The 23,549-nt window shown below is 46.1% G+C and overlaps 3 protein-coding genes across 3 annotated transcripts; 2 read left to right on the top strand and 1 right to left on the bottom strand.

Moving 5' to 3' along the window:
• Positions 1-103: 103 nt before the first annotated feature.
• Positions 104-540, top strand: PtA15_5A345 (uncharacterized protein; the record flags this gene model as incomplete). The annotated part of the gene is made up of 2 exons (XM_053169096.1): positions 104-162; positions 258-540. 2 exons carry the CDS (start codon positions 104-106, stop codon positions 538-540), a joined length of 342 nt encoding a protein of 113 aa, XP_053020327.1.
• Positions 541-16,558: 16,018 nt separating this feature from the next.
• PtA15_5A344 (uncharacterized protein) lies at positions 16,559-17,851 on the bottom strand (the record flags this gene model as incomplete). The annotated part of the gene is made up of 6 exons (XM_053169095.1): positions 16,559-16,988; positions 17,109-17,232; positions 17,310-17,418; positions 17,550-17,642; positions 17,730-17,765; positions 17,849-17,851. The coding sequence occupies 6 exons, from the start codon at positions 17,849-17,851 to the stop codon at positions 16,559-16,561; spliced, it is 795 nt and encodes a 264-aa protein (XP_053020326.1).
• Positions 17,852-18,166: 315 nt separating this feature from the next.
• Positions 18,167-20,390, top strand: PtA15_5A343 (uncharacterized protein; the record flags this gene model as incomplete). Its single annotated transcript, XM_053169094.1, has 7 exons — positions 18,167-18,173; positions 18,259-18,381; positions 18,461-18,645; positions 18,737-18,925; positions 18,992-19,314; positions 19,405-19,762; positions 19,839-20,390. 7 exons carry the CDS (start codon positions 18,167-18,169, stop codon positions 20,388-20,390), a joined length of 1,737 nt encoding a protein of 578 aa, XP_053020325.1.
• Between the last annotated feature and the right edge of the window lie 3,159 nt (positions 20,391-23,549).

Here is a 23,549-nt window from a genome sequence, read left to right as displayed (position 1 = left end):
TTTGGGACATAGTCCCTCCTTCGGGGGCGCTTCGCGCCCCCTCGGAAGGAAGGGACTTAAGTTAGATTCTCGGCCTCGACAACATCCCTCAGCCGATCCCGCCATGTCATTGTCGGTTGAGCAGACTGGGCTGGGGGCCATCCCGCCAGATTGGCACGTCCTGTGAGTATCGATACCCTCATCAGTACTGCACCTCTTCGCTTCTCGGAGATCAATCATCAGCAGCAGACTGACCGATATCGTATGTATTTATCCAGCTCACTCGAGGTGCCCGTGCCGACTGAGCATCAAGCTCAGATCATCCTCAAATCGATCGCGCCCGACAAGCCGGTCAAGTCACCCCACTTCATCCGTCGCTCGATCTCCATCAAACCCCATCCACCAGCACCTACAACCGCCCAGCACCCGCCCACAGCCACCTTCATCCAAATCACTATCGCTGCACTAACACTCCGACAGGCACGGGTCTCCATCGACCATCTTCTGAACGACCTCGAGCTCGTCATCGAGACCATGGCTGCCTTCTCACCCTCCCCCTAACCTGTTTGGCAGCGGCCCACCGCTTCTGCAAGGAACAATATGAAATTTGTGTTGATGTCACATATGAGAGTTGTTGCTGTCACCAACCGGGATAGCCGCTCATCAAGGCATACACCGCAATGATCGGTCAGACGGCCAGTCATCAAGGTGTATACATGTGTACCTTGATGACCGGTCTGGCCGGTCTTCGAGGTGTTATTTGTATACCTCAATGACCAGCAAGCTGTCCGTTCATCGAGACGTAAGGTCTGTACCTTGATGACCAGTCAACTGGCCTGTCATCGAGGTGTTATAAACATGTGCACCTGCATGTCGAGCCGGTTGGCCGGTCATCAAGGTGTTGCTACCTTGATGACGGCTATCTGGCTTATGAGTTTGTATGGGGATATGGCGGCTACAGCACGCAGGATGACAAATGTGCATTGGTGCTGTTGGTAATGCCTCAATTCACGGCACCAATTATAAACAATATTTGGTTTTTTTTCGAAACTTTTTTCAAACTTTTTTGAATTTGGTGTGATTTCATTTTTGGTTACAGAATACCAGCCCAAAATGGGTTCAAAAAAGCCTCAAATAAAGGCGCAATTATAAACCGCTGGTGCCTTCCCAAAGTACAGCGCTTTCCCCCCCACCAAGTTGACATCCGCCGCCTGCCAGAACCATAAGCCCGACCATCACCAGATGCTCCCACCTTACCTTGACCCCACCCCACTTCACATTTATGCCCTCTAGCATCTGGATCAACACAAGGAGAATGCCCCCAACGCTGTCTATGCGGGTGAGCCATTGGAAGGCGGATGCTGGTACTGAGGGGCCGGGGGGGCTGCGTGGTATGGGGTCAACAATGGGTTGGGTGTTTGGGGGATATACCCACATGCCCACTGGTAAGCAAGATTGGCCTGGCTGGGGATGTAGGTTTGTCCATTTGGAGCACTCATCTGACAGCGGTTCGTCAGTGTGGATTGGATACGGGCGATGGTTGTGGATTGTTGCTGGTTGGAGCTGGTTGGAAGGGGATATCGGCCCTAGAGATGTGTCAAAACCACTGCCATGCGGTGGTGTATTCAAGATTGAATGGCAACTCAGTTGTACCGCTGAATACATCTGCAGTATGGCTGTACTCAGCCCCAAAATGAAAATTTCGAAAATTTTCTTGTCCAAATCACCTCCTCTAGGTGATTTGGGTCCCAAACAAAAATGTGGGAACAAAAAAATAGGGGAAAAAACAGCCAGGGAGATTTGCAAAAATCTCCCAAATAAACACCAAATATTGTTTATAATTTGTGTGTTCAAATCCTGGTGAAGGTTGGTCCACCAAATTCCAGTTTATCCCAAACAGATCCCTGTGATATAGTATCTGCAATGTATTGGTATTCAGATAGGACCCTGGAAAGCCCCTGTGGAACACAGTAACCTACATTCCAAGATTTTTGAAAAATTCATACATTTTTGGAGCCCATTCATACACGTTTTGTGCATAGGTGCAGAGCTTTTTCAAAAAATTCATACAAATTTTGTGCATACGTTTTTTTTTTTTGCTGTGGGTGTGAAGAAATAATCCCAGAAATAATTTTTTGAGTAGCCATTTCTGCTACATACCCAGAGGAGCAGTGACAAAGGTAAAAAATGGAAGAAGAAGATATTTTAAATTTCATATTCAAGTAGAAAACTGCATAGACTATCATCAACAACTGATTGTTACTCTTCATCTACATTTTTATTGCTTTTTTTGAGAGCTTTTATCTTTGAAAATTTGGTCTGCCAGTGTTCTAGAAAAGCAATTTGAGACATTGTAATAAGAAGAGAATGTAATCTCTGGGAGATGGACACACAATTCCCACCAGCATCCGTAATATTTAAGCCTTTGGTGACTGCAAATAAATGGTGCAGATGTGCTACTTCAAGATGCACAAAAATCCGGGAACTCAGCAAGGAAGTGTAGAAACCAGCCGCAATTGGGATATGTGGTTGATACAGGAAGAGCTGGACCAATATAGGGGGGGAGGGTGCAAAAAAAACCATGGCATCATATCCTCATTCTCATACATTTTTGGTTACTACCCCCCTTGTCCCCCAAAAAACTTCATACAATTGGGGTGAGTACCTTATCCGCCAAATTTTGCATTCATACATCTGGGGTGCGTACATTTTTTGCTTTTTGACCAAAAATTCATACATTTTTGTTACTGTGTTCCATAGGGGCTTTCCTGGGTCCTATTCAGATACTTGGGATTGGATTTTCAATAAAATGCTTTGGTATTGTATGGGAAAACCAAACCAATACATGTATCTCAGATAATTTGTAATGAAGAGCCAATGCTATGTAAGAATATCAGCTCTGTCACACACGCATGACAGCCTTCTAAGTTCTATCTTTCCCACTCCGTCTTCAAGTCCTTTCTATCCAATCTCTTCTATCCCTTACAAATAGGCTCAACTCTTTATCAAGACTCACCAATCAATCAATTCTCCTCAAACTCCCTCAACATCAACTCAACTCACACTTGACATCCCACCTCACTCCATCTTTCTTCATTCATTCTTTTTCTTATTTTATCTTCTCAACTCTCTCAATTCAGTCCTTCTTTGTCTGGTGAGATTCCACTCAAGTCATAACAACCAAACTGTCTCCTAACTAATTACATTATTCCAGCCCGTGTCCTTCTTTCCTTCCAAGTCTCTCCATCAATCACTGCCTTTTCACACAACTCTGTTGTTCTCAATGTTGGTTATCTTCCTTGTCAAATTTCTGCCTGTCTCTTCTTTTTTTTCTTCTAACTTGTTTTCTTCTTAGTGTGTTGGCTTTACTTTAGGCAATAAATCACAGATCAAACTTCTTTTATGCTATACCTGGTATTGGCCAATACGTTGTATAGTATAGTATTGGGTTCAGTGTTGGTGACAGGAAGTACCTGTGCATGGCCAAGCAGCCAAAGCACCGCAACAGGAAGTACCTGCACGTGGCCAAGCAGCCTCTGAAAGACAACAGCAAGTCAGCCCAAGGAACTGTCACAGATCAACAGATTGGTAAGTATAAGTGAGGAGAAGAACTCTGACTTGGAGTCCTCAGATGAGATTATACCAAGCCTGCTAATTTGCAGTCTTTGACACTTCCCAAACACTGCAATTGGGGCTTTTGATCAATCTCTTTCCTTTTCTTTCTTTCAACTTTTTGCTCTGCACCTTGACCTCACCAATCCAAGGTCAACTCAAGTCTCAGGTTTCCTTTCTATCTCTATCCAACTTGTAGGAGTGCCTCTAGCCTCCAGTTGACCGGAGTCAACAGCCCCTCTCATAGGAGGTGTGGTTTTATCCTCCTGCATAGGCATTTGAGTAGAGCTCCGACTAGCGCGTTGTGATAGCTAGAATCTCTTTAGTTTATTCAGAGCGTTGTCACTTAAGAGATGCGCCCTGACAGAGAGCGGCCGGGTAGGCAGGCTGTGAAAAGACAGCTGCCACCTTGCTGCGCCAACACTCTCTCTGGCATTCACTCACAGAGAGCCACAGAGGCGGTAGTGGATATGAGCCCTTATCCTCCACTATTTATTCTCTGCTCCACTGTATTTCTTACTAGAGTTAAAGGTGGCTACGCCGCTTCACTTCCAGGGGGTCACACATTAAAACCTCCCCTCACAATTTGAGTTTCAACCAACCATGAAGCTCCTGTGTGGTACATTTTACTCAAGAATAATGCTATGTATCTTTTACATCTTCTCCTGAGCAACAAACCACAACTTTGGTTGGGCCCAATTTGTTTGTTTGAAACAGTAAACCTTGATTTAACCAAAAAGATGACCCATCAGCACTGCTGCCCAGCAGAGGTATATATTATCAAAGAATTAACTGTGCTAAATGCTTAAACTGGCCAGAGGTACCAACATAAAACTTGGGACTGAAACACTTATAAACACCACACTCAGTTATCAAAATTTTTATTCACTGATTTGATGAAATATATGAATATCAGTGCATTCAAAACATGGAGAGTCCTACTTTGATTTGAATTATGTCAGATTGTATGCAAACAAAGAATTATAACCAACATCATTGATGATTTTTGTGCAACAAACAATGAACTAAAAATTGACTTGACTGATTTTTTTTAAAAAAGATTACAGGTTGCTCATTAATTTCATTGAATCATGCATATTTGATTAGAGATAGTCATTTGGTACCCGCGGCGGGTACCCCCTTGCACCCGCCTCGCACCCGCGCAGCGGTGCCGGGTGCGGTACTAGGTACCGGCTTTTGGCCGGAAAGCGGTGCGGTACCCGGGTACCGCCTACAAGTACCTCCCACCCCCCGGGGGATTGAGGGCCTTGACTCGGTAGATCCAGCTCGGCGAAGGTCTCCCAGCAACCATAGTTTCACACATTATCGGCCGTCTCATCATTTGTTTTCCTGACGTGCTTTTAGATACCTTAGAAGTTGTATATATAAACACATAACAGATAAATAGTGCGGTATGTGAAATCAATAGCACTTTAAAAAAAAAAAAAAAGGTCTCCCAGCAAGCTGGGAGGATTCCTCTCGGCATTTCCAGCTCGCCGAGGGGACTCCTCCCGGGGAGCTGGATACACATATTGTATCCAGCTTGCGGCCGCCGAGGAACCTCCTGATGAGCTGGAGAGGAGTCCCCTCGCCGAGCTGGATACATATGTATCCAGCTCGCCAAGAGGAATCTTCCAAGGGAGCTGGATGTGTCCAGCTCACCGTGAGACCTCCTTACCCGAGCTGGACATTGTGTATCCATCTCGGCGAGCTGGATACATATTATGTATCCATCTCGGCGAGCTGGATACATATTATGTATCCATCTCGGCGAGCTGGATACATATTATGTATCCATCTCGGCGAGCTGGATACATATTATGTATCCATCTCGGCGAGCTGGATACATATTATGTATCCAGCTCGGCGAGGGATGTCCACCCGGCGAGCTGGACGCATATCCAGCTCGCTGGGTGGCCTTGCCTCTTTGACCGGAGCCATTCCTCCGGTCAAAGAGGTGTACATGCCTCCAATCGGATGGATCAATTCCTCCGGTCAAAAAGGAGAGCCAGTGCTTGCCGGGAGGAGTCCCTCACGGCGAACAGTGGTCTTTTTGCCCTCCAGCTTGTCGCAAGGGCGGCAACAAACTGGATGGAGCAAGCAGGACAGCAGGACGCTGCCACACCAAAAAATATCACGGGTGGTACCCGCAGTACCCTCCAGCAGTACCCGTGGTACCTCCCAGGCGGTGCCGGGTGCGGTACTAGGTACCTGAAATTGGCCGAAAAGCGGTGCGGTACCCGGGTACCGCTTGGTACCCGGGTCCCAAATGACTATCTCTATATTTGATCTGTGTATCCTATTCTTCTATATCCTTTGCATAACAATCAGCGGGGAAATAGGCGTGCAAATTATCAAGATAGTTGCCTGTAAAGACTAATAGAGACTAAATATTGTTGCAAAACTGACCAAAATAAGTTGTTGCTTCAGTGGCAGTACAGTAAACCTCAACCAAGGGCATGGAGGCTGCAGCGGCATCCAGCACCAGGTCCAGCGACTTCCCAGTCAACGGCACGGGATCCACCAAGAGTGGCGCCGATTTGTTCCTCCAATAGTTTAGCAGCCTTGTGAGTGGTCTCAGCCTTTATTTCTTTTGCATCACAGAATAAGATCATGTTGGGCACAACATTGCAAGCACTGTTGCCCAATTGTGTAAAATTCACTTGGAGATGGAGAACCTCCTGGCATAAGAGTCACCAGATTCATCTGATTGAATGATTTCCCTTCTTATTGGTTGGGATTGCAACATCAACACAGATCAACAAAGCTGAATCACAGTAATTTTGATGTACAAGGCTTCCTGGGTGGCTTGGCAAAAAGACAGGGGTTGGTGACAGCAATCAAGCAGGGTTCCAATGGCAGTGTCAATTTGGGGGTTCATGAACACTGATTTTGATGACATTACCACTTCTGGCCTGTGTTTGTTGATGTATTGCTCCATCCCTGTATATTCCTGGCTTTCAATGTGACAACAATACCAGCATAATTGTCTGGGCTGAGGTTATCCCAGTTAAACTGGGATGCACTCAACCAATTTAAATTTGGTTGATCTCAACTGATGAAATACAAATCCAAGGGACCCCCCTTGGTTTTATATTTCATTGGTTGAGATCAACCCATCTAAGATTGGTTGAGTGCATCCCAGTTAAACTGGGATGACTTCATCCTAGCAAAATATGCTGGCAGTGCATCTAGAGATTGAGAGAGGGATGAAAATGGTTGTGAGCCCTTGTTGAGAATATCCCAAAGAATTTGAGGGTTGATAATTGACTTACTGGGTGGCCAAGAGAAGGCTGATTTCCTCCTCAGTGGGGGGCCAAGGCCAGTGGTGGATAAAGCAGAAGCCATATTGATGAGCCAGGTGGCTTTTTGGTGGGGATGCCAAGCAGTTGGTCAATGGAGCGCTAAGAATTTGCTTGATACCTGTTGGAATTGGTGGGCAGCTTACAGTGTGCGCAGTACGTTATGGATTTGTGTGTGGTGCGCTTTACGGGCTCGGACTATGACATCAATGTTGTGGATGCACTGCAAACACTTCAATTCTAGAGAGCTGTTGAGATTCCAGTTTACCACTCTTTTTCTTCCTCATCTCAACACCTATCTCTCAACCCGCAAGAAATCTCAAATCATCAATTTTGTCTGCGGGCTTTTGTTGAGGTCATCTGTCTAGGCGGCTCAACAATAGGTTCTTATTCTCTTCTTTCATTATTATCCTTGTTGACCATGTATTCCATGATCTAACCTTGTTGGGTTTTCATCTTCTTTCTGCCTCATTTCCTCCTCAGAGTCCTTGGTTGTCATCCTATCACTTCTTATGCCCGCTTTCCACCTGTTGTTTCCCTCTTATCTTGGGCATACCATCTTGTCTTCTCATTCATGTGACATTGATCCCTGCCTGTATTTGCCTGCTGGTTTTCCATCCGTTGTGATTCTCTCCTGTGCACGCTCTGCCTGTGATAGCTTTTATGTCACCTTTCTCTCATCCTGAAATTCCATCAGGTTCCATTCCCTTCTATTAATTTTCTCCTCATATTCATTTTTGCTTCAACCACATGTCAGCCCTGTGTATCTAGTCTATTAGTCTAGCCTAACACAGAGCAATAGCACCATTGGTTCTCCTCTCTCTTTGCTCACACCATCATTGAGCTGCATCTGGTGAGCGATACATCTCACTGCCCTCCTTCTTGAGCCTCCCAGCTCATCTCATCACCTCCGCCATAAATTCTTTGTGTTCTGAGTCAAATCCTCACAAACCTTATCTTATTTTATTAGCCATAAAACCTAGTGTGTGGTGGTGTTTTCCTGTTCTGTTCTCATCTTATCTTTTGTTCCTGTTTCTTTTAAGGTAAAAATTATTCCTTTTCTATTTACATTTTGATTTGTTTTTACTGAAATCTGTTTCTTTTAAGCCTGATTTTATCAATACCCACCAATGCAGTCTGCGTTTTTCACTGGTGGCTCCAGGGGGTAGCAATACTTTCACCATCTGACGGGGTCTTATTTTTTGTGCCAGAGGGTTTCATTCCCGGTTTGATGACAGTGGCAGTGTTGGTGGCTTTTTTGCAGGTTGCTTCCATGGTGTTGGTGTTGTGAGCCTAGTGTTAATTCCAACTGGAAGCCAAAGGCCCGCGGGTGGAATTGGCTACATCAGACAAGCTGGCCAGTCTGTTTTTCCGTGAGCTCTGGCTTGATGGCAAAGAAACCAGCTGAAGACAGAAATATTAAAGCAAAACCCTGGATTGATTTGTTTAGCGCTGTAACTTACGTAGGGGAGAATTTCAGTGTTGAATGTGACATGAAAATTTGATTAGTATTGCACAACGGGTGGTTGGTCATGCGCGGCAATGATTGGGTTTCTGTGGCAATGAGTTGCATGTATGTAGTGACGGTGGATACCGCCTGGTGGCAAGGGTTGCAGTGAATTGCTTCAACTTTGAATTTGAGAGAATATGGAGAACTAAGATCGTTTATTTCTAGTTAGACTAATTGTTGTGACTATCTCCAAAGAGTAATCTAGAGGATAAGAAGATTACCTAAGAGCAGGTGTGTGACTGCTCTGTTTTTTTGGAGATGTGAGAAGGGGCACAGTTGGTCTTCCTGGTTTTTTGCTATTGATGCAGCTGTAGAGCAAAGACTGCTTTAGTTTGATTCTACTGTTTCTTCTCTAATGAGGCTTGTTTCTCTTACTTGGATTGTGCTCTAGTGCTTGCTAGATCTGGCTGGCTTGTCTTCAGGGATGTGGCTTAATAAGAACCTAACACTTTCTACTGGGGTAGGGACATTGGGTCTTTTCAGCTGTTTTGGCTACACTCTGAGCTGGGGGCTTGGACTCTCACCTTGGTTCTTGCTGTCCTGAGGATCAGCTTGGGTTTGAGTTGGCTTTTCTAGACTGGCTTTGGCAGCTGTGTCTGTTAAGAATGAGGCTTTAGTTAGCTTCCATCTTTATAGCTTGGCTTGAGCATTCCTGGCTACTCACCTGTGGTGGTAGTTTTGGTAACGTGTTCCGCTAATGGCTTCCAACCTAGGATTTTCTGGGTTCAGCTCTTGTGCCTCGTGGAGGTGGAAGCTGTATGCATCAGTACTTCCAACCATCAGACAAGGCTTTGCATTGCTTACCTTGCTCCACAGCTGGTTGAGATCCCAGTCTCTTTCTCACTTTGTGAGATCAAGACTGTTCACATTTCCTAGACATCTCAAGGAATTGAAAGGACAGGTGTGATCAGCCTAGCAGTAAAATGATTGATGGGTGGCTTAAAAGAGAGGCTTTGTTTGTTATACTTGCTTCACCAGGGCAATGGAGATGCTGCACTTCCAGCTATCCATCACCCTCAACCCCTCCGCTGTTGCACATGCACAGTCTGAGGGGCAAAGAGTGGGCCCCCCACGGGTCCATAGCCTTAGCTGCTGGCCGGGGGCCTTCACTTCCATCCCTTTTGACACAGGCGTGGGGGTGAGCCTGAGTACACAGCTCTGCTGATGTTGGGGGGCTAGGTTGAGATTTCTTTTTGTGATTATTAATATATAGAGAATATTGTGGTCATTTGTTTCAAATTTTAAAAATAGGGAAACCCTTGCAAGTTTTTTTTCCTTTTTTATGATACTATTGGGGGAACCCTTGATCTTGTTTTTTGCAATTCAGATGAAACTATGTCTTTAATAAAATTGGATTCCTCTTTTTCCTGACTGACTTTTTATTTCTCCCACACAGGAAATCAAGCAATATCCTCAGATGTTCATTTTCACCGTAATACGACTTATTTATTGAAATGATCTTGATTATTTGATCATGATCATGTATTTGTTCTGTTTATTATCAAACACTCCACTGATAAACCACCTCTTCTATCAATGGCTGCCAAATTTGTGAGAAGAAGTGTCCAAGGTACAGCCATTCCTTAAAAGCTTGTGGTTGGGTAGGCCCTAATTTTGGACTGCTATTTTCAGCCTCAGAGCATCTGTATCCGTGGCTAGATTAGCCTGGGCTAACTATCTCGGATTACAATTGGAATAGGCTAATCCAATCGGCCATCCGCATGGGTGGGGATTAGCGGGTCTGAGGCTGTCGGAGGTTAGAGCATCCGCATTTGGCACTAAGTTAGCCCGGATTAGGGCACTTAGTCCACCCCCGCATCCGCATTGGCTCCGATCAACTCGGCATCAACTTGACCCAGAGCTCCGTTTGGAGCTAGTGGGGTCTACATGTAGACCCCACTAATCCTTGGATTAAACTCAAAATGCATATTCAACATGCTCATAAGCATGAGCTCTATGTGTTTAGGTGCCAAACACATAACATACTGGCACCTAAACACATAACCTCCAACAGCCTCTGACCCGCTAATCCCCACCCATGCGGTCGGCCAATCGGATTAGCTTATTCCAAGCATAATCCGAGCTAGTTAGTCCATACTAACTTAGCCACCAATGCTGATGCTCTTATGTGTTTAGGTGCCTATATGTTATGTGTTTGGCACCTAAACACATAAAGTTCATGCTCACAACATGATGAATATTCATTTTGGGATTAGTCCCAGCAACGGTGCAAGAGCTACGCTACACAAAGCGGCAGCGTAGCAAAAGCGTAGCAATTTTGGCCCCGCTTTGCTACACTTTTAGTAGCGGGCTCAGCGCTCCGCTTTTCGCTGTTTTTTTTTATGCGAAAAAAAACAGGAAAATAGCGTGCTAATATTAGCGGCCAGTAGCGGCTTGGCGCTTCGCTTGCCGCTGAAAGAGCGGCTTTTCGCTTCGCTAGCCGCTAAAGTAGCGGTAATAACGCTACTTTAGCAATTTATTTGGCGCTTATTTAGCGAGAGGGCGGCGGGCAGAGGAAAGGGAAAATATTTCATTGAAACCTGAGGTTTCCGTGTATATGTGTTGTGTGTCTACTACAAGATTCTTGTGTATGGTATGTTTGGTGAAATGAGGGCAAATAAAGCAGATCAGTCTTCATTTTGAAGGGATTTATGGAACTTCTTGTTGTTCTTGGCCGCGTCGAGAACGGCGATACAGCCATCGAATTCTCCCACAGCCCTGACCCCTTGACAAAGCCACAAGTGGCTGCTTATGCACCTTTCAATTGTTTGGGGTGAAAGCGAGCCACGTCCAGTTGTAGCGATGTCAGAAGCCGCTGAAAATGTTCGCTCAACACAGGCTGAGCTGCTCGCACATGCAAGGTAGTCCCTGGCAAGGGAGGCGAGGACAGGGAAGGATGGGGCCTGAGCCTGTAAACACAACAGGATTGGCAAAGATGAGTGTTAGTTCGAGAGGGTATAATCAGACAAAAATAGAGACATGTACCTTCCCTTTGATACTGAGGGAGAGGCTTGTTTCGTGGTATTGTCTCAGTTCTTGTTCGTCATTGTCGGGTCCAAGGTCGCTTGGGTAAAAATTGTATTCATCATTGTCGGGGGCCACGATTTGCGATGCTTCCTTGGTTGATGGAGGTGTGGTTGGCTTGAGCAACAGCTGACGTTCTTTAAATTTTTGATTGAGGAGGTCTTGAACGGTCGCGAGATGTGAAGGGAATTTGTTAGTGAACAAAAGTAGCCTCCATGCAGGATGTAATACCGTGGCCATCAGTATAGGCTCGCACTGAAGAGCAAGATCTCGATATTTGGTGGCCACCTTGATCATTGGATCAAACATAGCTTCCAAGACTTTGCCTTGACATGCTGTCTTGAGCTGATCTAAGGTATCGAGAAGGCGGCTGTACTCGTAAAGGACCATTGAGGAAGAGGGTCCATCACCCTCCATTTGTTTGGTCAGTTCCAGGAATATCTGTCGTGGGTAAGTTAAAGAAAACGATCAACGTGAGGATCATAAATGCATCAATAAAAAAGCCGCGGAGTACCTTGAGAACGCTGTTCAAAACCTTGATGTTGTCCCATTCTCCGGATGAGAACTCATACCGTTTGAAAAAGTTCCCCCTACCGTTCTCACTTTTGTTTGCCAAGAGTTGATTCACAACCTAAAAGTACAACATCAAGTCTAAGACTCTTGATGGTCGGTCAATCTGACTGAAAGAAAGCATTCAACTTACTTTTCGCGCTCGGTATGCTCGATTCCTACTCTCGTATGCAATATTCCATCGTATACCATAGCCTCCAATGATCCCTGGGCCATCATAGCCCAACTTATGCGCCCAGACTTGGAACTCTGCCTGTTTCGCAGGGGAACTAGCTATTTGGCGACATACATAGTCGATCTAGAAGGGATCAAGCAAAAGGTGTGAGTTGACTTAGCTTGATGAGACTGAAATGACATATGGAGACTGATTGGACCAACCTTTTTTAAAGTGGAACCAATACCACTTGTTGCGTACTTTGCTTTGGACTTCTTGCTACTACTAGTCACCCCGGCCCCAGAACTGTCTTGATCATCGACCTCAGATTCGGATTCGGCTTGCGACTCTTCATCAGATACATCTTTGGGATCAATTTTGTCCTCAGCTTCTGAAGCCTTGATGCCATCATTGATCATCTCTCCCTCTTCTCTGATTGTTTCAAGGGTTGGGAAGTTTTCGGGTTTTTTTGAGTGGGGGGGACCATTGGCAGTGGAAAGCTTGATTGCAGCCAGGCCTGCACCACAAACTAAAGCAACAACGTGGCAAAAGCAGCGCTGGTGGCTCACCGAAGGGTCCCAGGTAGTTCCATCGTGCTGTTTGATCAGCTTTGATAACTCCTTCACCATGGTGAAGTTGTTTGAACCTGAATCAGTCGTCTTCGAAAGGATGTAAACAAGAAAAAGAAAAAAAAAAAAAAAAAAACCGTAAAGTGAGCTTATTGAAGATTTAGAAACGTTTGCGGTAAAATACAAGAGAGGTAGGAAAATGTACGTATCTTTTGGTGGAGATTGTGCTTGATGAGGACTCTGGCAAACGGGGAAGCGAGATACTTTCCGTTGTGATGCCAGGAGATATACTTTATCAATAAGTGGTGTGAACGATATTCCCAAGATTTGGTGATGTAGCATACGGAGATGCCTAAAAAGGCTTTATGGCCCCCTTTGGTCGTCCACACATCAGATACTAAGCTGATCTTTGATTTGGCGTCCTAAAGATATGATGAAAATTGGTCAGTGCATCATCCAAAAATGAATCAAACATGAAATCATATGAGCCCCGCTAGACTGAGATTCAACACACCTGGATACCTTCCAAGACACCACGCTGAAGCAAAAGATACAGACTGTGTGCAGTTGTTGCTGCCCAGGTTCGCGAGTGGAGGTAGGTTGAAGGCTGAAGGTAATCAAAGACAATGTGAAGGGTTTTGTCTTCGACTCGAAGCCATGGGAGGGAGTGTCGGAGCAACCAGAAAACAATGAGCTTGTTGAAAGTGTTGTTGTCGAAGCGGCCCTTTGTCATGTATGAGGCAATTGTGGTACCCGGTTTGTTCATGGACTCGGTTTTATTCTGAGTATCGGCCTGAGCGGCAGTCAGAGGAAGCTTGGCACCATCGGCGATCGCTTGGGTTCGACCAGCACAAGCAGCGCGAATGGTCCCTTTGCAGTTTGAGCCGTCACGATGGATCTTCAGGTTGTAGTATGACGAGTTCGAGGCCTTCACAATCTTTGGACACCAGGAACAGGTGTACGACGTAGTATCCTCGACCTGCACAAAATATAAAAGTGCGCTATTGGTGCCGTCCTTGCGAGGTCCCAGCTTCTTCTTGGACTTGAAATTCATTGAGCATTCAGCGGCCTTGGCGTTTTCCTCATTGGAGTCTTGATTAATGTTGTAGAGTTCTTTTGAGTTGGATTCTGGGGTGGAATTGTTCTGATCCTGATTTCAGTTGATAAATATTAAACATTATCACAATTAAATTCAGATTACATACTACACTGACATGAAATGAGGCTCTACCAAAATATTACTCACTTGAGAGGTCTGGAGGTTTGAAGCTGCAGTTGAACTCCGAGTAGACGTACTAGCAGAGGTTACAGGCCCCTTGGGTCTGGGTGGGACGTTAGTATGGAGAGCCCGTCTGGAGTCGGATTGAGTAGGAACAAAGCCAGGAGTTACGATGACAGTTCTTTTTCGGGCAGATTGACGGATTAGGGGTATCATCACCAACTGTATGGATATCTGAGCCCTTTTGGTTTTCTGGGGTGACTTGTTGGCTAGACATCTCAAAGTTTGAAGCAAGGCAGAAGGGCAAGGGCAATAAAATCGAGGGGATAGGGGATCTGATGGCACTTTGGCTTACTACTGATGTCGGAATTTAGGCGGAATTTATATATGTGATAATCTTGGTTCAACCTGTGGGCAGACTTTTGGTATGTACAACCACGAAAATAGCTGCGCTTTAGTGGATGGCGCCCCTTGTGCGCTTTCTGCTGGAAAGGCAAAAACATCCGCTGTGCTACGCTCTTGGCGCTTTTAGCTGGAAAAGCGGGGCCACCCGCTACGCCTTTTGCGCTAATTAGCGCCATTTAGCGCTGATAGCGGCAAATAGCGCACCATTGCGCTACACCGCTTTCACTATGCTATTCTGTAGCGAAAGCGCAAAAAAATCGCTGCGCTACGCGCAGGTGTTTTTTGCAGTAGCGGTGGTAGCGCTTCGCTACCGCTCTATGTAGCGTTTTCCCGCTAGCGCTATCGCTACTCTGCATTGAGAGCAGCGGTTTTCCGCTACGCTACCCAAAAGCGCCGCTTTTTGTAGCGTAGCGTAGCTCTTGCACCGTTGGTCCCAGGATTAGTGGGGGCTAGATTTATACCCCACTAGCTCCAAACAGAGCTCCGGGTTAAGTTGATCCCCAGTTAATCCAACCCGATGCGGGTGCGGGGTTGAACTAAGTGCCCTAATCCCGGCTAACTTAGGCCCCAATTATAAAGGGAATTTTGAGATTATTTTGAGATTATTTTGAAATCGTTTTGAAATCAAAACCAACTTTGTTTTGAGTTCTTTTCATTTCAAAATAATCCCAAATCTCTTCAAACACACCCGGGAGGGGTGTTCGAGATTCCAGAATCCCAAAATCCAAGGAATCAAAATTTTGAACAGGCAGTATGCCTGTATGGTTGTCAGGCCACTGGTGCCTCAGACCCCCCCCATTTAATGGCTGTATTGGGTCGGCGGAGTTCACCGGGCGGGGGTCGGCTGGCACATGAAAAAAACTGCTGCAATATGCCAGATTGCACAATTGCACCCACTGAGAAAAAAACAGATGGCCTACCCTTACAAACACCTCCAGGCAGCCCAGGACCACCAGGGGCAATATGATCCTGCCCTTGGCGGCGGGACCACGGGACAAAACGCACGTCAATACGGCTACGATCTTGCTGCAGATGATCCAAACACGTTATTCTGCTCGTTCCAAAGCCAAGTGGCGAGGAGCTGATTTGTTGAGTCAATCATTGGGAGGGGGATCATTGTGTGCGTGTTGGCCTGGCAAGGTGTGGCGAGGTGTGCGGGTTCTTTTTTGGTTCAGACAGCCAAGGCTGAACAGGCAAGCTGTATTCTATCCAGCTTGCCCGTGTCACAGACATATCGCCCCTGCCTGCCCACTCCGGCAGGCTACTTGCTCAGGGATGCACAATTGTTTATATGTGCACCCTGTTGTTTGAAGTTTTTCCGAGAGGATTTTGAAATCAAAAATCTTTCATTTTGATTTCATTTCCGTTTCAAAATTCTCTTCGAATACTTTCAAAATATAACTCAAAATTTTGTTTATAATTGGGGCCGTAGCGCCCGGTCTCAAAGCCTGTACATATACATAGCCCCTGTATGACAGGCTGCATACAGTAATGTGATTGTAAGAAAATCACTACTTTCTTTGTTTTTAACTTTTGGGCCTCGAGGGTTGCACCATCGGAATCCTGGAGGGAATCCTGGAGCAACATTACACTGATTGGACCCTTCTCCGCATGTCCCTCCCCTGCACTGTGGCCAGCGCGGCACCCTCGTCAAGCCAAACAGCCGCCCGAAGGGGTTTTGACTGCCTGTACAGTGAAGCTGTACAGGCCTGTGGCTGAAATAAAAAAAAAAAAAAAATCGGCCTCAAACCCGCAAGCTTTTCGAGAATGACTGTAGCAGTTGGGTCCCATCCGGCATGGTCCAGGAAGAAAATCTGTCCCCTATGTTCAAATATTGTGTTTTTCAGGAAGCTTGGATGGACCCTTTCAATTAGTAATTTTTGGCTATACGGCTGAGAGAAAAACATGATGTTCTTGCGCATGTTATTCTATAGATCCTGAAAGACATAACAGAAATGCCCTTTATCTATGGCAATTCAAGTGTCCGTCATAAAGATATGTGAAGGCTTGCTAGGGGGCCATTTCCCAGAAACAAGAGCTAATAACTGTCAATGTGTACAGATGTTGTTTTGTCTTACCTTTTCAAGGGCAGTGTGACTCAGCGTGTCACATTCATTATGATTGACGGAGCAAGGCCAAATGCATGGAATGTGTTTGCATGTAGAATACAGAGCGAAGAGGGAAAGAGGCGTAGGCACAGAAAGGTCGAATATATCACAATTGTTTTTTTGCTTTCTTTGGGTCAGGGGGATTATTTGGTTTCGGCTGAGAAGTCTCTGAAAAGGCTGAGTCAAGAGGATTGGATGGTTTGGATGGCGCGATTGGCTCATTGGAGGTGACAGCAGCAGGCGTGCTCGAGGCATCCAAGGACTTGCGTTTCTTAGTTGCAGAAGCTCCTTGTTGGTGGTCAGCTGTGGACTTGGGTCGGATGGCCCCAGCTAAAAAGGCTCTCTGGAAGTCTTTGGCCTTGCGAGATTTTTTGGGGATCATCGTTGTCGTCTTCGTGTTGACGGTTGCTGTCGTTGCACCTGTCAGGGTTTTGGACGAGCTGGTGGGGGATGATGCCTTTTCAACGACGTCTGCCGTTGTCGTTGCTGCTGCAACGCCGATAACAGGGGTTTCGGAGGTTCTAGAAGCGATCGCCCTACATCGTTGTAAGCATAGAAAATGTTTCAGATGGTTGCCTTCAAGGAGAATTTGGACCATACTTTTGGATGGAACAAAATAAGTTTTGAAAGTTTTGGTTGCACGTCCATTACTCAACTCTTTGAAGCGTCTCATCTCTTTCTGAATCTCCTCCTGCTTCGCCATTTCTGTCGCCCGCTTCTCTTCTGCTGCATCATCCAAAAATGCCACCTCCTCATCATCCAGAGCCCTGAATTGATTTTCTAAACTTCATCATCAGTATTCCATTTTCGAGAGGGTACTTATGCGATCGCGGGAAAATGACAATCAATTTATTTACTGAATTTCAATTTTTCTTCAAAAGCCTCCTGTTTTTTATCTTTTGTTTCCTTCAATTTCTCATATAATGAACGGCCATCGTATTCCTCCTTGGGCATCGGAGGAGCTTCCTGAGAGAATTGAGTGATAGGGATTGGCATTAGGAATTTTCAAAGACCGCTTCAAAGGTCAACGGAAAAATCCACAGGGGACAACGGCGTGTACTACTCCAGATAAATCAATATTTTGGAGTCCAACGTACCTGCCCAAGTCGTTCATAGGTGGCTTTCCATTCCTCTTCTCTCTTTAGCCTAGCGGTTTCCAAATCACTCGACGATACGAAACGACTCGCAACCTGAGGCAATAATTTACGACCAATTTTTTTAATGCTTTAGTTTTATTTACTAGCCATATGTGGTCTCAGGGAGAAGATCGGACCTACCTGGCTAGAGAGTACCAAGTTAATCGGTTCATCTGCCTAGTTCAAAAAATAACCAACTAATCACTATCAGAGCCTGATTCTGTTATTTCCACGGGGAGAAGGGGATGTGATGGATTAACCATGTCTATAATATCCAGGAGACCGTTCGTTTGGTGTGTTATCCGGCTAGCAATAATTTTGTGACCAGTTCTTGTTGCACAGGTTCAACTTCACTGCTTCGGGCTACCCGAATCGCGCCTCGAACCCCGGTAAAGCTCAGACTTCGGGGATCCCCGCAGCCTGGTCGGGTGGCTACGAGACCCCAGTATTTTGACCTGGTGCCGAAGAACACCGATATTCCATATCCGGTCAGCTCGAGGAGATGAGCGGCGCCACTCTACCTGTGCGCGCCTCCGATCGATATTTGAGCGAAGTCGTACCAGGCGCAACGGTCCAAGATGTGCGGTGAGTTGCATTTCCGGCCGGCTGCTCCGACTAGTCAGACCCTGTGTATTGACGTCCTACTTTTATGGCATCGCTGAGCACATAGGAATAGGATTGACGATCAGAACGATCCCCAAAGGATCCCCTGGACCTCTCGATCACCAGCCCAGTACCACTCAACAAGCGTCCGTGATTGATAATTCGATTGGGAATGCAATTTCTCCCAGGGGTACGCCAAGACTTGCCTCTCCATGTCTTCTCACAAGTCGCATTCAAACTAGTCTGCTGTCTTCTTCCGGACGGCATAGGACCTGATTTTCAAACCCAGACATCCCGAGTCGTCAGTAGCGCCTCAGCCCATCTAGACATCGAGATAAAATTCTTCGCATCTGTCCTTCATCTCCGTGGACTCAGCCTCACCCAGCAGCCAATCAGAGCACCAGAGACTGAGAATCTTCTCTTGTGGAATGGCGAAGTTTTTGATGGAATTTCAGTGAGTTTCTGATCATCTGGATTTATTTTCAGTGGCATGCGGTATGTCCCAAATTAATCCTTCTCCTACTTCCCCTTGCCTTTCTTCCAAGCTTTCCGATGTCGAGAATGATGGGCAAGCCGTTTTGAACAAACTTGAGGGTCGAGGCAAGAAAACAATTCCAGAAGTTTTTCTTGGTATAGAAGGACCTTATGCTTTCGTTTACTACGATACATCATTGAAACAAATTTGGTTTGGACGTGATCCACTGGGTCGACGATCACTGATGAAGCTCGAAACAGTAAGCTAAGGCCTATTCTTTTGCTTGTCATCCCGTTTATCTTTTGGTCGTTTATTCACTAGTTAGATCCCTTCTCAGCAAGACGGCTCACATCGCCTCTTGATGAGTGTAGCTTCGCACTACGAGGGTAAAACAGCCTTCCTCTCGTCAGAGTTGGCTACTCATAGTTTATTCTACGTCGACCTGAAAGATGCCGAAGAGCTGCGCACCCTCCAAGTGTCTCGGGGGTCACCTGCGATCCTGCTCAACCAACAAATTCCACTTGAATCAGATCGGGTGCCCTCGTGCGGGCCATGGCCACCGGCCTTAATCACAGCCACCACTCGCTTACGCGACAGTTTGAACAAAGCACTACGCAGGCGGCTGCTCAACATTTCCACTCTTTACCGGTGTGTCATTTTACTCTTGAACTCATTTTTCTACAGTTAGATATGCTTCGAATTACTCAAGTGTTTGGCGATGTCCTTCTCCTCTATCAGGACCGGTGAACATGATTCCAAGGTTGCAATTTTGTTTTCGGGCGGACTTGATTGTACAACCTTAGCTTTCCTAGCCCACTTTCACGTTCCCCTGGGTGAATCCATAGACCTGGTCAATGTCGCATTCGAGAATCCGCGTGCAGCGTCTAATGCAAGACGTAATAATAAAGTCATTAACCCAGACGTATTCTCAGTTCCAGACCGCCATACCGGAGAAGAATCGTGGAAAGAGCTTTGCCAACTCACGCCGGGCCGAACTTGGAGATTTGTAAAAGTGGATGTAATGATGTCGGATTATCTTAAATACAAAGATCAGATAATCGAGCTCATGTGGCCCAACGACACCGTTATGGATCTTGTAAGCTTTCCAAAATATGTTGTAGGATGTATTAAAGATGGGCATTGAACTGCGACCCTTAATTTTTGATCCTAAGAGTATCGCTGCAGCACTTTTCTTTGCTGCTTGGGGCGTAGGAAGCTGTCGGCTTGATCCAACCTCCAATCAAGTTACCCACTCTTATCGCTCTCCAGCTCGCGTGTTTTTATCCGGCTTGGGTGCTGATGAATTATTAGGAGGATATTCGCGTCATCGATCGGCCTTTTCCAGTCCATCGCCGTGGATCAATTTGATCCAAGAATTACAACTAGACATCGATCGTATTCCTACTCGAAACCTTGGACGCGATGACCGGATTATTGCCCATCATGGCCGTGAAGTTCGATACCCGTTTTTGGATCGCGACGTGATTGACACCCTCGCAGGTCTACCGGTACATCTCAAATGTGATTTGTCGCTCGAAAAGGGAACGGGTGACAAGTTGTTGCTCAGGGTCTTGGCTCAAGAACTCGGTCTGAGCCAGGCAAGCAAGTTGGTAAAGAGGGCGATCCAATTTGGGGCTCGGTCAGCCAAGTTGGAGGGACTTGAAAAGGGGACAGCTGGATTAAGACCCCCTGGTGAACATCCCACTGAAGTAGCAAGTGTATGAATGTTGTTCACACTGGTCACCTGCAACATAGCATAACTAGCAAATCTTAAGAAATCAAATGTGATGAAAATAAACGTGAAATCCTGCAGAATTTTTGTATTAGCAACATCAATCTCTTCTGAGGCTGTCTTTCCCCATAATTATTATTGAATTTTTTGATGAATGACTGGACAGGTTCTGTCAGCCTTAGAGCCAGTGCAGCTGTCCTAAACAGAGATTGCCAAGTGGAACTGGGTACCCATGGTGATTTTTGGCATATTCAGATGCCCAGAATTGGACCCAGTAACCTTGGGATGGGTACTGTCAGTTTGTGGCTCTGCTACTCTTAGCTTTATCATACCTGCTGGTGTCACTCATTCATGACCTGACATTTACAGGTCTTGCCCTCAATTAGGGATCTTCATGTGACACCAGTGGATGTTCATTGATCCACCTGCAGCCATTCATATCCAAGTGTCCTTAGCACACACCGCCAGCAAATGGGTGACTTGAACCGGATTTTGCCCCGCTGACATAATCCAAACACCAATTCAAACTCAAGCCCCGGGTCAGTTGTCACCTGCTGTGGATTTTGTCACCTGCCATTCTCAATGGCAGGTCAAAGAGGAGAGCACAACTCCCTTGATGGCGGGTGCTAACCAGTCATTGAGGGGACATACACATCTCCCTTAATGGCCCTTCTGTACCAGCCATCAAGATTACACTCTCTTGATGGCCGGTACTGACCAGCCAACAACAGTCAAGCACTAGTTGTACTCTCAATGGCAGCCACTGACCGGCCACTGAGAGGTGATACACATACCCCTCAATGGCCCATAAGTACACCAGCCATTGAGAGGAAAACACTAACCTCTTGATGGACCGTACTGGCCGGCCATCAAGAGCAAAACACTCTTGTTGATGGGTAGACACATCACCCTCAATGGCCCATCAGTACTGGCCATCAAGAGGAATATAATGCTCTCTTGATGGCCTGAAATGATTGGCCATCAAGAGGAAATACACACAGAGGCCATCAAGAGTGCAAATAGTACTTCACTTTTGCTGGCTGGTACTGACCGGCCAACAAGAGAGTGTAGGGTGTTCCTCTTGATGGCTGGTACAGACGGGCCATCAAGGGAGGTGTGTATGTCCCCTTGACACACCCGGGGTGCAAGTTGGAATTGGAATCTGGATTACATCAGTGCGACGAAATCCAGACTATGTCACCTGTTTGCTGGCAGTGACAGTGGTTAGTACATTTGACATGGGTTCAACTCCCATAGGACACATAATATTTTATGGAGTTTCACAGGTACTGGTGGTACCTGCAGGCTGTGGCAGGGGTATCAAGGACCCGCCACTAGTGGTACCAAAGTGGTCCAAGAGCCTGGTGACTGTGTTCTAGTGGTTGTGTCTATGCCATCACCAACAATATTGGTATAAAGAGCTTTTGGAGAACTTGAACAGCCCCCCCCCCCCCTGGCCAATGGGGGGGCAAAGGGTTGTGTGGAGAAAACCGTTTGCTGTGGGTACCTGGAAAAGTACCCACAGCGGACATGGGTACCTGCTGCCGCTGAATTGAATAAAACTTCTCTAATTCCAAAAAGAGAGCCAGTTGCGAGGACAAATCAGCAACAGTCTCCACCAGAACAACAACCGCGTAAAAAAAAGGTAAATGGAATCTGCGGCTCGGCCAGCGGGTACACCTTATCTACACCGGGATGAGTGTTCTTCAGTGAGCACCTGCACATCGGGAAGGATTACACTATGGAGCAGTCTGTACCAGCTAGCCAAGGAAGGCTGCTCCATGCAGACAGCAGCTATGTGTATTGGCTGGCCGGACGGCGGAAGTTGTCTTTGCTCGCCGGGCCCGGGGAGAATATTGCTCCTTGTAATTCACTTGGCTCGCCGGGCCCGGGGGGGATATTGCTCCTTATAATTCACCAGCTAGTCTACATCCTCGCAGAGGTTGCTCCCCAGCAATCACCTGCACATATGCTTGCCAAGAATGATTCATTCCCACCGGGCAGAATCCTCGGCGCTTGTACATGCTTAACAAGGGGACTGGCCATTGAATGGAGTAAACACTCCCTTCAATGGCCAGTCCGACTGCACATCTAGAGGAGGAGAGTCCTCTTGATGACCACTCTCTTCTCCCTTTGATGACCTATTACATGGGCGGCCATTGGGAGGGGTAACTGAAGGCCAAGGAGGCATTCTTGCACCGGGAAGGGGCTGGGTGGGACAATCTTTGCAAGATCAGCATGTGTGGGTTCTCAGGCCCTTTTTTTTAGCAATTAAAGAAGTTTTATTTGGGGGTGCCCCGCTGCCTTTTTCCCAAAATTTGCATACCCGGACCCGCACACAGAACCCATTGGCAGGTACCTGTCCGTGGTTGGCAGGTACCCACAGGCAATCTCTAGTCCTCAAACTGACTTAACCTTTTTATTTACACCTAAATCTTCTTATGTATTATTAATCTTAAGGTTTAACCTTATTTTGAATTCAGCTTCTGTTTTCCCATGCAATTTTAACCCTAGTGCACACTGGGAACTATTCAATAGCTCCTCTTGTTCAATGAGTTTCATGTTTTGGACACATGCACATGGCACCACAGCTTGGGTGAAACAGAGTGCTCCAACCACATGTTCATATGTGATTATTTCAGCCAACTGTGAGTTCTTTTGGATGCAGTATCCCCCATGCAGCTAGAGGATACACAGACTTAAGACAACCAGAACCACACCTCCAGACAACCCATGATCACCAGAACAAGGCCACTAAACTCCCAGTATCACTATCAGGAATATTGACAGTTAATACCCTTTTCACTGAACCTTGATTATATCAGAAGAGTTCCTCTGTGTCTCTTTGACTTCTTTCTCTCTCTGTCTCTGCTCTGTGATCACAGGTCCACATATCTCTAGACCTCTTCTACTAAGGATCAATCTAATTGCATATCCTTCTTTTTCTGTTTTTTTTTTTTTTTCAGGAATAAACCACATAGGTTTCCCTTCAAAGAACCTTTACTGTTATCATCATAGTCTAATGAATTGTGGATTATTAGACTTGTCTAATTCAGATACCTTCCATATTTCCATTGTTTGAAGAGGCTGTTGCAATTTCTGGCACATATTGGCAGAACACCCTTAAGTTTTTGGCATTTCTAGCAGAATT

The sequence above is a fragment of the Puccinia triticina genome, chromosome 5A (assembly GCF_026914185.1).
Source record: "Puccinia triticina chromosome 5A, complete sequence".
Classification (NCBI taxonomy): domain Eukaryota; kingdom Fungi; phylum Basidiomycota; class Pucciniomycetes; order Pucciniales; family Pucciniaceae; genus Puccinia; species Puccinia triticina.
Note: the sequence above shows the minus strand (reverse complement) of the source record. Positions and strands in the feature narration are given on the sequence as shown.